Source organism: Nerophis ophidion, linkage group LG01 (genome assembly GCF_033978795.1).
Source record: "Nerophis ophidion isolate RoL-2023_Sa linkage group LG01, RoL_Noph_v1.0, whole genome shotgun sequence".
Taxonomy (NCBI): Eukaryota; Metazoa; Chordata; class Actinopteri; order Syngnathiformes; family Syngnathidae; genus Nerophis; species Nerophis ophidion.
This window is the reverse complement of record NC_084611.1, coordinates 25,827,823-25,844,276: the sequence shown is the minus strand read 5'-3', so window position 1 is coordinate 25,844,276 and position 16,454 is coordinate 25,827,823. Positions and strand designations below refer to the sequence as shown.

Genomic DNA, 16,454 nt, shown 5'->3' with positions numbered 1-16,454 from the left:
GACTTCTTCTGTGCAGTTGAGATGCATGATTTATGACGTAGAATACATTTACATCGAGCAAGGAATCGAGGAAGCAGACCACTCCATTGTGTAAACATAGGAACACACGGAGAGGATCACGGCGCAACAATAAATAGTTTGTGTGCGTTAGCGCTTATAATAACTATACCACTATTACTTGATTAATATTCAAATCCTGAAATGCAAAGGGAGAATTGTGGGTGGTTTTTAAGTGGTTATTTATTGGATTTTATGGGCGAAAGTGGAGCTCCCATTGGCTCCGCTGTAAGCGGACATTTATTCACATACTACTATTGCATTTAAAAAAAAAAATAAAAAAAAATTGTAGTCTTTTATAACCTACTCAGTGGCCTAGTGGTCAGAGTCTCCGCCTTGGGATCGGTAGTTTGTGAGTTCAAACCCCGGCCGAGTCATACCAATGACTATAAAAATGGGACTCATTCCTTTCCTACTTGGCACTCAGCATCAAGGGTTGGAATTGGGGGTTAAATCACAAAAAATGATTCCCGGGCGCAGCACCGCTGCTGCCTACTGCTCCCATCACCCCCCAGGGGGTGATCAAGGGTGATGGGTCAAATGCAGAGAATAATTTCGCCACACCAAGAGTGTGTGTGACATCATTGGTACTTTAACTTTGACTTAACTTTAATGATTGTGAACGATAGGCAAAATTCTGAAAAATAAAAATAAAAAATGCAGTTCCCTTTCAAGGAGCCTCATTTGCAGCCAGCAGACACCAAAACAAAATCAATTGATTAAAATTGTTGTTATTTTTTTCTCATTCATTTTGGAAATATTACATTAATATTGATACATCTCCTGCAGGATTCAACATCTTGCAACATGCATTTTCTTATGTCTGGATCATTCCAGGGCACTATCACAGTTATTATCAGTGTTTGTGGCATTCCGAGGGCACACCTTTAGTGTTCTAAAAAGTTGGTTATTTTGTCTAGATCGCAGTGAAACTGCTTCTAATAGCCCAAAAAAAGTCAAACAGATTATAGTTGTGTGCTGCTTGCTCCACAACTTAGCAAACCCCTCAGTTTCGAGTATGATGCCATCTGTGTGCAGGAAATCGCTGACACATGCAAAAAACAATTTTTGGGTGGGAGGGTGGATGGTGTGTGTGTGGGGGGGGGGGGGGGGTTGCAGTTTGCACTACTTTTGGACTTGCTATCAATTGCACACACAGTCTTAGTAGATCACCAACAATAATAGTATGTGCAATTGTATCATTAGTATTTAGCTTTGTACTTGTTATATGGGATCTTAATAGATCAGGCCCTTGTTTAGAAAATGTCATGCAGTACCTTCATGTCTGAGTGCAGCCGTGTATTCCTTGAGTAGTTTATTTTTGACTATTTTAACAGCTACAGGGGTCTTCTCCACAACATTGTCAACAGCTGGTGTGGGGCTGGGTGCAGGCGGAGGAGATGGGGATCCTGGAGAGACAAATGGTAGCCTACTATGTTATAAAAGTAGAAATGGCGACAACATTCATCAAGTGTACAATTTTCACAAGCAGGAACATTTAATACTTTCCTTTATTCTTTTTGTTTGTCTTGTTATTTTCTTTCTCCTTTTCCTTCTCTTGGGCTCTCTCTTTCTCCAGAGCCCTCTCTTTCTCTTGGATTGATTCCAACTCTTTGGCCTTCAGGTCCACCTGCTGAGGTTCTACTGACACCTAGCCAAATGTAGTAAATGTGTGTAAAACTTGTCACACATAAAAACATTCACATATTCTGTATTAAACACAAGGCTTTACCATTTTAGATATGAGTGTGAGGACCTCGTCGTGTTTGGCAATCAGGGTCTCACAGGGCGTCTGGAGCAACCAGAAGCATGAACATTATTTTAACCCTATAACTGTCCATCATTAATATTATTATCATTCATGGGTACCTTTAGAATGTATATGCATAAACTTTTGAAAATGTTTTACTTCTTACATTTCTTGCTGAAAAAGTAGACAATATACTGTACGAATCGAATTTGGACACAACTCTTATATGGAATTATACAAGTGTTACTAATGAGTTGCACATGTGAGCAGGTGAAAAACTGGAAACTAAGTGAGGAAATCAGCATTAAGAGTAAATACCCTTAAAAATCCTGCATCTGACATTTCCAGGAAGGTGATAGGGTCCACAATGTCCAGTTGACCAGCGCTCAGGTAGTAATCTCTCAGAACATTACGGGTGCTCTGAAAGCGGGTCATTTCCACCTAGGCAAAACAAACTTTTCACTTTAAGCTTTGGGCAAAAGTGATGGAATTGTTTACCAGTATAAATACAAATAGACAGTTGGATATCTATATATTGGTGTTACCTGTAAGAGTCTTAAATGATGGTTAATGAGGACAATAGTGTGATCCTCCAACCATTTCTCCCGTATGAGCACAGCCCTTTGTGTCTCATCGTCCTCCTTGTGCGTGTCAACAATGTCCCACAAATGCTCTCGCAGGTCCTACGCACAAACCCTCGTTGTTAACATACTTAGATGCCACAAAAATATCGTAATCACTTTATTTATCTTACATCAAGACGGTGATTTAGCTCGGCTTTGGTCTCCTCATTGTGTCGCAGATCGTCGGGGATGCTGTTGTAGTCCTTCTGCCACTGAGAGACTAATTCCTGCTTCAGGTCTGGTCGCTCAAGGTATTGCCTAAATTCCTCTCTGTACATTTGGTATCTTAATTTAGGTGCAAAAATAAAAAACTACATCCATTGAGTCAAGCTTTTGAATTCAGTTCACCTGACGTCATATAAGTGATGGTCAATAACAGTGCGTTCTAGGCGTAGCTCTTGCATCACAGCCCTTATACTGCTCACATAGGACTCACAAATTGTCTCCCATTGTTGAAAGAGATATTCAGACTTTTCCTAAAGATCAAAATACCCAGAGAAAATGGTTAAATTACAAGTTATCTCCTGGAAAAACAATTGTAATTCAAATACTGGCAACAGACAGACAACAAAAGTTGTTTCCTACCGAGGACACTGGCTCATCCACGTAGACCCAACCAGAAGAACCTGGGCCAGGTGAGGAAGAAGTGGGAGGGGCTTCTTGCGACTCCTCATCAGGTAATGAGTCAGCTGGCGACTTACCTGATAGATCTGTGGATTGGTTAGAGCATTGTTTTTCAATCTTTTTTGAGGCACATTTTTTTCATTGGAAAAATTCTGAGGCACACCACCAGCAGAAATCATTAAAAAATGAAACTCAGCAGCCGATATTGACAGTTAAAACGTTGTTCTCGCAATTGTTGGATATGAATTCAAACCATAACCAAGCATGCATCAGTAGCTCTTGTTTCAATGTAGGTGTACTGTCACGACCTGTCACACCACGCCCTGACTTATTTTGAGTTTTTTGCTGTTTTCCTGTATGCAGTGTTTTAGTTTTTGTCTTGCATTCCTATTTTGGTGTTTTTTCCTGTTTTGTTTGTATGTTCCTGTTGCAGTTTCATGTCTTCCTTGTGCGCTACTCACTGCATCTGCTTTGTTTTAGCAATCAAGACTATTTAAGTTGTGCGGACGCTATGCTTCTTTGTGGGGACATTGTTGATTGTCATGTCATGTACGGATGTACTTTGTGGACACCCTCTGCTCCCCAAGCTGTAAGTCTTTGCTATCGTCCAGCATTTTGTGTTTTGTTTACGTTGCAGCCAGTTGAGTTTTAGTTTTGTTTTGCATAGCCATGCCTAAGCTTCAATGCCTCTTTTTAGTGGCTCTCGCCTTTTGTTTATTTTTGGTTTAAGCATAAGATACATTTTTACCTGCACGCTGCCTCCCGCTGTCGTCTGCATATTGTGATCACAACACGACGTGTTTCTGACATCTAGTGAAGTGAAGTGAATTATATCTATATAGCGCTTTTCTCTAGTGACTCAAAGCGCTTTACATAGTGAAACCCAATATCTAAGTTACATTTAAACCAGTGTGGGTGGCACTGGGAGCACGTGGGTAAAGTGTCTTGCCCAAGAACACAACGGCAGTGACTAGGATGGCGGAAGCGGGAATCGAACCTGCAACCCTCAAGTTGCTGGCACGGACACTCTACCAACCGAGCTATACCGCCTATACAAAGCAATTAGCTACCTGCTGCCACCTACTGATATGGAAGAGTATAAGATGGTTACTCTGCTGAGCTCCAGACAGGAGAGACACTCAACAATAAATGATAAATGATAAATGGCACATTATTTACGAATTATAATTACTTGTGTGCAAAAAATATTTTTAACCCAATTAGGTGAAATTACAAAATCTCCCACGGTACACCAGACTGTATCTCACGGCACACTATTTGTGGTTGAAAAACACTGGGATAAACACTGGTTCCATTGAACTCCATAATAACATTCGTGCTAACTTTTAAAACAGAAAACTTATTGGTCATGAGTGCTTACAATGGTCGTATAGCTCGGTTGGTAGAGTGGCCGTGCCAGCAACTTGAGGGTTCCAGGTTCAACCCCAGCTTCTGCCGTCCTAGTCCCTGCCGTTGTGTCCTTGGGCAAGACACTTTACCCACCTGCTCCCAGTGCCACCCATATTGGTTAAATGTAACTTAGATATTGGGTTTCACTATGTAAAACGCTTTGAGTCACGAGAGAAAAAGCGCTATGTAAATATAACTCACTTCACTTCACAATAGAATCACATGATCAATAAACATGAATTAATGATTATAGATGAACAAAGAACTCTATTAGATAAGTGATTGTCATCATTGTGTGAGTCAAATATGAAAGAATGATATATAACACAAATAATAGAAAACACTTGGGTCGAAAGCTGTAGCAGCGTAGGAGTACCTGTTGGGGAACTTGGCTGGGATTTATCTCTGCCCTCAGTTAGACTTAAATCTGATTCTTCATCTTTGACCTCTTCAGTTGGTTCTTGGTCTATCTGCACAGGTGTCACAGGACGGGGGGCCTCTACAGACGGTGTGGTCTCCAACACAACTTTTTCAACAGTAGATGCTGATGCAATAAAAAAATACAAGATCAAGTTTGTTCCCAGGAAAACACCAGTACTACTACTACAAGTACTAAACTACTAATATAAAAAGGCAGAGCTAAATAAAAAAGTGTCATGATCGATGCATTCACCTTCTTGTTTTTGCACTATGGTCTTCTGCAGGATATTCTTCATGTTCCTGTAAAGCTCCTCCTTTGATACATCTGCATTTATCTGCATCAAAATGCTTTTCCTCCCACCGTTCCCATACCATTCCTTCAGCCTGGGCCAGTTGTCTTGAAATGCTTTGATCCTAAAAGTCCAGTGAAAAAATGTATGTTACAATAGGTGATGCAAGCCCTAGCTAGTAAAAAAAAAATACAATTGGAGCATGGCATTGAATTCCATTACCTGTGTGGAATCTGTGCAACATACAGTTTTTTGTCTGCAATATTGTCAACAGGTTTATCTATTGATAAAACAAAAATACAATTCATAATAAACACTTGTGAGTCTAACAATGAAATTCAGTGACTGAATGAAACATGCTGTTATGAATCTTAGCTCAGAAAAAAGTTACAAGCATAGAGTACAATTCCAAAAGGTTTGATAAGATGAAGCATTAACATTGAGGGCAAAACAAAGACTTTTCTATTACATTGTTTCCCCTCCTACCCCCGAGAAAGAAGGAAACTTTTCGCGCCCCCTCCAACTCTCCACCGGGACTATAACAAGTATGATTTGCCAATAACATTTTTACAAGTACACCTCTGCATAACCTTGTGTCGTTTTTAACATTAAAAAAAGATTTATGGATCAACTTACAACAAACATTAACTTCATTAACATTTTTTTAACATTTACATTACATTACATTAACATTTAACGTTTTTTATGTCTGTAACAGAAAATATTTAAAATGATTACATTTGCCTGAAATTTAAAAAAAGGATCCTTATTTGTACAATAAACATTTTGTGACTGACTTGAACCATTTGATACTGAACAATATATTTTAAAAAACTCAATAAATAACAATACAGGTAAGTTTATCAGGAACATTAACACAGGTGCACAATACATGAAATACTTTAACCCCAAAAAATGAATTAGACAGTTTGTGCTTATTTTTATTTGTTTATTTTTTAATCAAAATTAGGACGTCAGGAATGTCTACAATGAGGAAATTTTGTATTGTACAGCTTTTAGAAGCAGGTTTGAAGCATGATACTGCTAATACTGATAAAGCATGCCCCCCCTGACATCGCACCAAACTTGTGTGAGTAATTAATTGATCAAAAAATGTTTGTTCTAAGCATACTGAATAGTACACAATTACTGTACATAATAGTAGGGCTGTAACAATGCAGTACATGTATTGGTTTTGGATTTCTCGCTACGGGACCTTTGATTTGGTACAGAGGTGAAATCGATACACATTGAAAGCGAGGGCATGGCACCGCACCAGGAGTCTACTCAGTCAGTAAACAAATGGCTAGCGAATAAGTCCAAGCTTGTAGACATTCTCTTTCATTGTTTAAAAGTGTCCTGTTTCGGAAAACTTTGCTTTGCTGGTGAAATACGAAAATGGTCAAAGACAAGTGGATAGGGTGACAGCAGTGCCAATATTGATAAGTTGACCATGAGAACAGCACTATAAACTGGAAAGATCAAAGATGCTCTTCAGCCATTGAGGGACTTAAAAAATGTACCTTTCGTGTCCAAAAGCAGCATTGGGACCATTTTACAGCTTAAAATTTTCTGTATGCTATATATTTTAAAATGTTTTCATTTAAAGATTGCATTCAATAGAAAATGAATTACCCAACTCTGACCTTAAAAGCCAGGTATGTACTGTTATGACAACACATTATGCACATTAATTATAAAACTTGCTCAAAGTTACATTTTTTTAACCAAACGTTAAACCTCGTCGGCTAGCTTCAGTTACCATTCGTGGTTTAATAGATCATATATATGATTTTAAAGTGTCCATATTTTTCACAGTTACTAATTATATTGAATAGAAATTGCTCATTGTTCGGATAAATTTGTTTGGTGTTCAGGTTTGTCACTCACCACTGTCTCGCCACAAAAATACGCAGTGAGCGTGTGCACATGCACAAAAAGCAGGCCCAGAGAAGCAACTAAATATTTGCAGTCTTGCTATGATAGACTATACATTTAATTATAGCCAATATTAGCTATACAAATTGTTATCATTAGCTAAAAACACACAATAACTAGTATAATATGTACATGTTACGTACGGGCACAGTTACATCATTACGGGCTGAAAGCCATAAGAGGGCGAGATATAATGCTTAAAACACTCTGGAAAGTTAGCACCCTCTTAATATAAATCTACAAGTTGGAAACAGCCAGTTAAAAATGGCCATTTAATGTATTTATAGATAAAGAAACAATCATCTTAACATACCAGTACGATGGATGGCCCGTTTGGCAACAGAGTGATCGGGAATATTTAACAACACAGCCAAGTCTAGTGCTGGTGGCAGGGGTGGGGGAGTCGGTGGGTTCGGATCAAGGACAAGGTCTATCTTTCTGCCCACACTTTCGTTCTTCCTGTCCAAAGAGGAAAGCGCACTCTCTAGCAGATAGGCCTGGTCAACATTGACCGGAAACCCATCCAGTATCCATCCTGATTCAGGTGGAATCAGCCTAGTGACAAAATAGAACACAATATTTCTAAAGACTGAACCTGTTTATGCTTCAAGTTATTGAAATCAAGCAGTAATACCTTACAGCCTCCGCCACCATGTCCACCAATAACTCATCAGGTATGACTTTGCCTTCGCTCAGCACTGTTGCAGCAACTTCTCCGAGTAACGCACGGGCTGACAACTGGGATACAGAAAACAAGAAGCACTTGCAGTGAAAATAAATTTGCTAAAAAGAAAAACTAGATCGCTCGTCTGTTACCTTTGTGACCGATGTTTCCTGTTGACCTAAAAAGCGATGACATGCATACCAATCACACAAAGCGTACATAACATTACTATATTCAGTAACCTACCGTTTGTCAGCTCTCTGGGGGATATGTTATTCTCTGTGTCTTCCATTTCTTCTGTGACCTGTACATGTGGTTTTATAGGGTTACTGTGGAGCTTCTAACAACCAGTATGAGTTTGCATCACCTCTCCGTTTTGGTAAGCGGTCAAGGCCTCTTCTACTAGCTTGTCTGCTGATAGGATACATATGCTGAGCTCTAAAAGAAGAAGACAACAGGTTCCCTTAAAAAGTTGAAGTTAAAGTCCCAACAATAGTCAGACACGCTCAAGGTGTGTTGAAATTATCCTCTGCATTTGACCCATCCCCATGTTCACCCCCTAGGAGGTGAGTGGAGCAGTGAGCAGCAGCGAGCAGGTTAAAAGACAAGAATAGTGAGGGAGGATTCGTCCTTACCATGACCGATCTTTTTCAAGCACGTGGTTTTTCCAGAGCAAAACTTGCCCAAGACACACGCCTTGATCTTTTGTCCAGAAGACAATGATGGGCTTGATGGCGGGGCCATGCTCATCAGCCTTAGGATGACATGTCTGAGAATCATATTTTGGCTTGGCAGTGAACTGGCCTCCCCGGCTTCCTCTGGCCACGTCCACTCTCCTACCATGTTCTAACACACATGGTTGAGAGTTAATAGACGGGTAGTTTTTATCGCTTAATACATGACTGTAACTTACAGTGTATTCATCATAGTCCTGGTCATTGAGGAGCTCCTGTTTTTGAAGCTCTACGGGGTCTGGTGATGTGGGCCGTGCAGGCTGGTCATATAGAGGCAGACCGTTTAAAAATAATTCCTTCCATTCAAGCATCAACTTCGCTGGGATTTGACTGGACAGAACACAGATTGGTCTTAACAATAAACTATACAATAAATTGAATACCGTATTTTTCGGAGTATAAGTCGCTCCGGAGTATAAGTCGCGCCTGCCGAAAATGCATAGTAAAGAAGGGAAAAGACATATATAAGTCGCACTGGAGTATAAGTCTCATTTTTGGGGGAAATTTATTTGATAAAACCCAACACCAAGAATAGACATTTGAAAGGCAATTTAAAATAAATAAAGAATAGTGAACGACAGGCTGAATAAGCGTACGTTATATAACGCATAAATAACCAACTGAGAACGTGCCTGCTATGTTAACGTAACATATTATGGTAAGAGTCATTCAAATAACTAACATATAGAACATGCTATACGTTTACATAAAAACGTATAGTTTACACACATAAGTCGCACCTGAGTATAAGTCGCACCCAAACTATGAAAAAAACTGCGACTTATAGTCCGAAAAATACGGTATATGTATTTCATTAACAGCCCAGTCTCCTACAGTCACCAGGTGTGTGGTCTTCAAAATCAAAAAAAAAACTCTGGGGTCTCTAACTAGTGCTTGGTGAAATAACTGATTTTAGAGCTGTGGTTGTAGGCAACCTTGTGATGTAGAGTTATTGACTCCACAAGAGGACAGCAGCTGTATTTGAAGTACCATTGGTGGTCAGCGTTCAGCAGCTTTACCTACTTGTTCATGTGCTTTACAATGTTGGTTGCACTACTCAACTGTTGGTATGAAACTCCTGCCTGTTACTTTTTTCATAATGTTGCTTTCATTGAACTTAACAGCAATATTATTGCTGACAATGCCTTTTTTCTCCTTTCCGCTATTACAGCATTGGCTCTGTTGTCGCTGTAATGTGCAACATACAGTACTTGTGAATGAATAACCCTGTGGTTAAAGAGAGCTACAGTAAACCCTTGTTTACTGTGGTTAATTGTTCCAGGCTTGACCTTGGTGAATTAATTTCAGCAAAGTATTATTATTGTACTACTTAGTTCATTTAGCCATAGTTATCCTTGAAAATGCGTTATATAGGCCAAAGATACAGAAGGTAGAATATGTCTTTAAATAAACACGATAGAGTGAAGCTGCAAACTTTCAAGAGCAATGTGTATACATTTTCTTTTCCACTGTTTCTCAAGTAGTCCAATTATTTTGTATTGCCGTTATTTCCGGGCTATAAATTGCACCTAAATAAAAGCTACACCAACCTAATCAAATGTACTTGTTTGTATTCACCAATTTAACAAAAAACAGTGCCTGTAACAAGGCATAAAGTAGATTATCGAGCCTGTCAGTGGTGGTGGATATCCATTCCGTTCGGCAGATGCTTCCTTTTTGATGGCCAAGTCAATCGTCTTCAGCTTTGGGGCAACGTTGTGTGCATTTGTCATTTCTTCTCTATGACGAGGGTGAGTCCATAACGCACGCTAAGTGGCTGACTGATAATTGTGTGAGTGCGTTAGACTTAATGGAAATGGCGTGGCGCAGTTGGGAGAGTGGCCGTATCAGCGACCTGAAGGTTCCTGGTTCGATCCCCACCTTCTACTGACCTCCTCATATCCATTGTGTACTTGAGCAAAATAGTCCATAACACTCGCTAACTGGCTGACTGATAATTGTGTAAGTGCGTTAGACTTAATGGGGACGGAGTGAGTTAGACTTAATGGGGACGGCGTGGCGTGGTTGGGAGAGTGGCCGTGCCAGCAACCTGAAGGCTCCTAGTTCGATCCCCACCTTCTACCAACCTCGTCACATCTGTTGTGTCCTTGAGCAAGAAACTTCACCCGGTGCTCCTGAAGGTTCGTGGTTAGCGCCTTGCATGGCAGCTCCCGCCATCAGTGTGTAAATGTGTGGGTGAATGTGGAAGTAGTGTCAAAGCACTTTGAGTACCTTGAAGGTAGAAAAGCGCTAAACATGTATAACCTATTTACCATTTAATATTTAATGTGAACAATTTCATAGGCTTGATGTGAAAAGGCTAAATGTATTGGTGGCATGTGAAACTCCATAAACTAAATCCATAAATTAGCCATAGCATTGTTTAATGCACAGGGTTTCAAGTGTGGGGGGAAAAGTAGCAAATATGTGCATGATTAAAGAGAAAGATACGTTTTACTTTCCACTTTCATGCACTCACATCATTTCATATTTTTTGTTTTATCTAAGTTTTCAAATTTCTGATGCAAGAGCCTTTCTCCAATTATCACCTACCCAATCCTCTTTGAAGTTTACGTAAATAAATGCCACAACTATAATGAGAGAATTCATAATCAAAAAATGTATGTACTTTTCGGTGAGCAGGCGATATTCTCCAACTTTGGTAGCTAAGTCCACAATCTGCTCCAAAATATCCTTGCAGTTCTCAAGGTGTTTCTTGGATCTTTTCTGAGCACAATCCTCAACCATCTTCCTGCAGAATTCAAGCTCTAGTTGAATCTCCTCTGCACGGTCCAGCTGTGCTTGTTTGGTCAGGGCCTGAAAAACAACATTTTGAAAAGGCAGGTCAGAAAAGGCCTGTGGATGGAGAGATGTTTCACCACTCACTGCCTCCTTTTCCAGAGCTTCCCGGAATTCCTTCTCCCTCTGCTGCTGGAACTGCTGCTCAATGAGTAGGCGGTTCTGCCGGAATGCATCTTTCTGCTTGCGCATCTGGAGGAGCTGCACAGCCAAACGTTTCTCTTGCAGAGTCTGCCCTGTCAGATACCTCACCAGCTGCTCTTCCCGCCATCTTTCCTGGAGGGACAAGCTAGTTATGATTGAATCAGTTGTGAAAAAATAAATAAAACGAATTGGATTTGCATGACATGAAATTATTGTGTCTGCCTCATTGGATACATTAAAGCTAATGTGACCGACCTCTTGAGCTTCGTGGGCCTTGAGCTGCTCTATCAAGCATCTGTTGCGTCTTTTCTCTCTCTGCTCAGAAGCTGCTTCATTCTCCTGCAACCTCTGGCGGATGTCCTGAATGTACTTGCTGCTGGACTGGAGTATCAGCTCATTTGCACCTGCACCACGGCCTTGAGTGCTGCCCCCCACTGGAGCGTCAAGACCACTAGCAAGGATAAGAAGGTTGAACTAATTCAAGTATTCCTGTTTATGTATGAGGAGATATCTCAGCCTACACTCTTCACAGTAAGGGTTTGAAAAGGGTTATTCTTGGGGAGCAGGAATTCTACCCAGAACCATATGTTTCTAAAAAAAACTTTTTATGAAAAAAAGACTTCTTCAAGGTTTCTTTATAAAACTGCGGATTCCTGTAAGTCATTTAAAAAAAAAATAAAAAAATGGGTATTTGAACAGCCTCACCGTTAAATATTCAAATGTTTAACCACACTATATGGTACATACAGTAGTAGTACAATATATATAGTACATTTGCTGTACTATATTTAATGCAGATGTATTTGTATTTATCAGGTAACTGTACTTGTTTTGCCAAAGTCTTACAGGGGAAATACATTTTATGGGGGAATTTTGCCTATTTTTCACAATCCTTATGAGAGACACGATGATGGATGTTTTTGTTGTTTGTGTTCAAAATATTAAATAAATGCAATCAAAAGTTTGCTTACAATAGAGCCTATGATAGGTCGCGCAGTTCCGCCTACAAAGCCCTTAAAACAACATTCAAACACTTCCATTGAGGTTTTATATACATGATGTAAGTATACTGTATATGTAATGTAGTTATCGGCACATTTATAATAACATTTAATATTTACATATTTTGGTAATTTTAAGCATACGCGGTGGAATAATTTAAAAGACGCATTATGACATTTGTATTTTTTTCTTTATCTCTGATTACTGCTCATTGTAGACTTTATGAGAGCCAACAAATACAGTCTAATATAACATCATTACTGTGCAAGGTCTGCTGTCAATAGGATGCCGACTGCTGGGATGTTCAAATATTCCCATTTTTAAAAAAAGGACTATAATCCCCACAAATAAACTGGGTGGGGGCGGCATTGGGGGAGACGAAACGTCTCTTCGTATTTTATTTTTGCCATTTCTGGGCCCTAAATGACTGTCAAAGTGCACTAACTTGTCGGATTACCTCCTCAGACTTCTTTCCAGGTGAGATGCATGATTTATGATCTACAATAAACTTCCAGGGAGCAAGGAAGTGAGAAAGCCGCAGACCTATTGATGATGCAAACATAGGGACACACGGTAGGGATCACGGCGCCGCTATAAATAGAGTAGTTTGTCTGCGCTAGCGCTTATAATAGTTACATCACCAATACTTGGTCAATTTTCAAGTCAGTTTGGTTCAATTTCAGTTTACTTCAAACATCCATACGATACAATATAATGCATCACATATTTCCAGTTGTTTCCTTACAGCACGTCTCAAAAACAAAGGAAGAAGCAGAGATTATTTAATTCTATCCCTTTTCATATCATAGCAATTGTATCCCATTTCACTGTCCTCTGTTTGTAACAGTACAGTGAATACATGAATTATAAATTAATTGATATACCATAGTAAGTAAACAAAAATTAAACACATAAATAATCATTATCTAAAAAAAAAGGTTCAAGATGTTCATCATAATTGTTCTTCTTTGTACTGTTATTAAATGAAGCGCACATTTGTATTTGTTTCCCCATATTTCTACACAATAACTCAAATATGATATTACTAGTGAGTAGTAAAGAATATGAAGTGATTTTTGGTCCACAACATATTTGGCTTTATTCATTACTGATATGTTTCTTGCTACTTTATGTTGTATATTTTTTACATGAGGTTTCCGGGTCATTTTTTCATCTATTACTAAACCCAAAATGTGTTTTATTTTACCCTTTCAATGTCACACACTAGGGCCAATTTAGTGTTGCCAATCAACCTATCCCCAGGTGCATGTCTTTGGAGGTGGGAGGAAGCCGGAGTACCGGGAGGGAACCCACGCATTCACAGAGAGGACATGCAAACTCCACACAGAAAGATCCTGAGCCCGGGATTGAACCCCAGACTACTCAGGACTTTCGTATTGTGAGGCAGATGCACTAACCCCTCTGTCACCGTTAAGCCCGGGTTTGTTGAATTGTTCCAAAAAATGCTCCACATTGTCCCAGTTTGCATCCAAACTTCTGCTGTTTAAATGAATAATCAACAGTTTATTGTCTATTGTAATGTTGCCGTTACATTGTTCGTTTGTATAAGAAAAACAATTATTCTTGGTGTGAATGAAAAAAATTGTATCTGGATCTATATCCTTATCTAATTCCGGATAGTTATGATCTATGCTGCTGAAGGTTTTTCAGTTCCATACGTTCCTGTTCTCCAATCATTTGTGTTGCTCTATGAATGTCTATAAGTGTAGATGAATGTGCACCTGAGTAAAGATCTTCTTGTTCGGTAATCCCTTGGAGCATTGTAATTTTGTAGTCGTATGTCAATGTTTGTTTTCCCTCACCCTCCATTATCGCTGTTGTTGTAGTTGCTGGGAGTTCTGATATTCATCCAGATCCTTGATGTATTTGACAACTAGGGTTCTTACTTGTGGAACTCCATTCAGCTTTATGTAGATTTTGCAGTTGGCGCTTCAAGTTCCCTGAATTTTCCCCCGTTTCCTCAAGTCGCGTGTTTTCTTGGCAATTTCAACATTGCGTTTAGTGAGGTGCTCGTTCATGTAAATAAATAAATGATACATGGGTTGTACTTGTATAGCGCTTTTCTACCTTCAAGGTACTCAAAGCGCTTTTACACTACTTCACATTTGTGCTCTTCAGCTTTTTTCCCCTGAGTCAGCAGTACCATTTTGGATTTCCTTTTGACTTGGTGTTGTTGCCTCTAGTATTCAACGAAATGCACGCATCAATTGTGTTAATATCGACATCAATTCCCTTTGATTGCTGAAAGTTGACCACTTGTTGCTCTGTTGAAGCAACGCCCATATCATCGGGTTCTCCAACTCTTGTCAACTGCTCTTGCATAGGATCGAGGATTGATGCGTTGCCCTGCAATGATGATGTCATTCTGTCGCGTAAACTGATCCAGTTCCTCTTTGATGTTTTCTAAAACACTGATATTCCCCAGATTGATGATATCTTGTTGTCTGGCATTGAGCTGTTGTCTCAATGCAGCCATCTTTTCTTTGAAGCTTTTCAAATCAGTGTTATCTTAAATAAATAAATAAATAAATTGTTGCATGGCATGCAACTGCTGCCGCACTGTTGCTATCTCCATTTCAATGTTCTCCACAACACTGCTGTTGTCCAATGGCTGTTGTCTTGCTGCTTGGCATTCGACTGTTGGTGCCATTGCATTCTCCTTTTTCAGCTACTCCCCCTTCCATTTAAATGCCTTGTTGTCTTCACTGTTCTTGGAGATCTGCAAAATCTTTTTGTACACTGTTGATCATCTAGTCCTGGAGATTGTAGAGTTTTTTTTTCTTCTTATTTATATAGTTTTGACCCCGAAACGGACAAGCGAGAGAAAGTGGATGGATGGATGGATGTAACAATATATTGCCCCATTGACGGCGTCTTGTCGTGCTAATGGTTACTTGGCAGCGAAGTAAAGCTATTGGTGTTGTTAGTTTCTGCGGGAAGTCACAAATTGTAAATTGTATTGTTGGCGGTTTTTGATTGGTTATTTATTGGATTTTATGGGCGAAATAGAGGACCTCCCATTGGCTCCAGAGTAAGCTGACTTTTATTTATGTTTATATAATATTTAGACCACATTGAAAAAAGATCCATCGGTCGTCAAGTCTTTCATCATGATTTTGAACAATAGTAAAAATTCCACAAAAAGAGAAGTTCCCCCAGAAATATATCATCTTCCATTGCATGCTATACAACTATTAAATGCATACATGTATTAAGCAGTACTTCACACTGAGGCTCGGAACCCCATTCTCCAAGACAGACAACTGCATTAACCAATCAGCCAGAGTGTTAAACGCACTGGCAAGTGCATCTCATTATCTGTGGTTGTAACACCACCTACTCCAGGAACTATTTCTATGTGCAGCTTATAAGCAAAAAAAAATACTTCTCTTTTCAGAGGTTGATTTTTTGATGTATGGTGCCTTAAATGTGGAAGGCGGGAGAGCTACAGTGTTGGAGGGGTGTTATCCCTGAGAATTAAACCCTGTCACTCAGGGGAAAGATTGGAGTTTAACGTGTGGGGAAGAGTAGCTGGCTACAGTGTCTGTTGTAATGTGCCTCTGTAAATCACCAAAATTATTCCAGAGCACGGCCACTGCTGCTGCTCACTACTCCCCTCACTTCCCAGCGGGTGAAACAGGTTGATGGGTGAAATTCATAGGGTAATTTCACCACACCTAGTGTGTGTGTGTGACTATCAGTGGTACTTTAAATTTAACTGTTGCACTGTGTGAGCTGAGTGCTGGTGTTTTGTGTTTGGATTACACCACATGGGCCGCCCTTCTCTACAAAATAGATGTGACATATCGGTGACAATTACTATTCACACATTATGCGATCACCTGCGTATGAATATTTTATTAGAAGCTGGATTGAGAATCAGAAACCTCAGAGAATCAAGGTAGGTTAAATCTACTGTCTTATTTCAGCCAGTGTGACTATTCTAAGATGATTGGTGAAACCCCTATCACCCCTATG

General features: G+C 39.6%; 1 protein-coding gene across 5 annotated transcripts in view; it reads right to left on the bottom strand.

The window, feature by feature from the left end:
* spef2 (sperm flagellar 2) overlaps positions 1-16,454 on the bottom strand; it is a 44,979-nt gene that overhangs the window by 12,625 nt on the left and 15,900 nt on the right. For 4 of the 5 annotated variants that reach the window (XM_061899639.1, XM_061899626.1, XM_061899631.1 and 1 more), the window contains 21 exons: positions 11,709-11,904; positions 11,397-11,585; positions 11,140-11,327; positions 8,690-8,840; positions 8,412-8,622; positions 8,144-8,214; positions 8,023-8,080; positions 7,929-7,954; positions 7,747-7,850; positions 7,426-7,667; positions 5,397-5,454; positions 5,138-5,298; positions 4,841-5,008; positions 3,016-3,140; positions 2,779-2,906; positions 2,562-2,700; positions 2,353-2,490; positions 2,126-2,248; positions 1,790-1,849; positions 1,569-1,708; positions 1,335-1,468 (listed from right to left, as the gene is read on the bottom strand). In XM_061899639.1, the coding sequence (XP_061755623.1) occupies positions 1,335-1,468; positions 1,569-1,708; positions 1,790-1,849; positions 2,126-2,248; positions 2,353-2,490; positions 2,562-2,700; positions 2,779-2,906; positions 3,016-3,140; positions 4,841-5,008; positions 5,138-5,298; positions 5,397-5,454; positions 7,426-7,667; positions 7,747-7,850; positions 7,929-7,954; positions 8,023-8,080; positions 8,144-8,214; positions 8,412-8,622; positions 8,690-8,840; positions 11,140-11,327; positions 11,397-11,585; positions 11,709-11,904 (2,810 nt within the window). The remainder of the gene's footprint in view (positions 1-1,334; positions 1,469-1,568; positions 1,709-1,789; positions 1,850-2,125; positions 2,249-2,352; positions 2,491-2,561; positions 2,701-2,778; positions 2,907-3,015; positions 3,141-4,840; positions 5,009-5,137; positions 5,299-5,396; positions 5,455-7,425; positions 7,668-7,746; positions 7,851-7,928; positions 7,955-8,022; positions 8,081-8,143; positions 8,215-8,411; positions 8,623-8,689; positions 8,841-11,139; positions 11,328-11,396; positions 11,586-11,708; positions 11,905-16,454) is intronic. The other variant, XM_061899653.1, reaches the window with a different exon arrangement.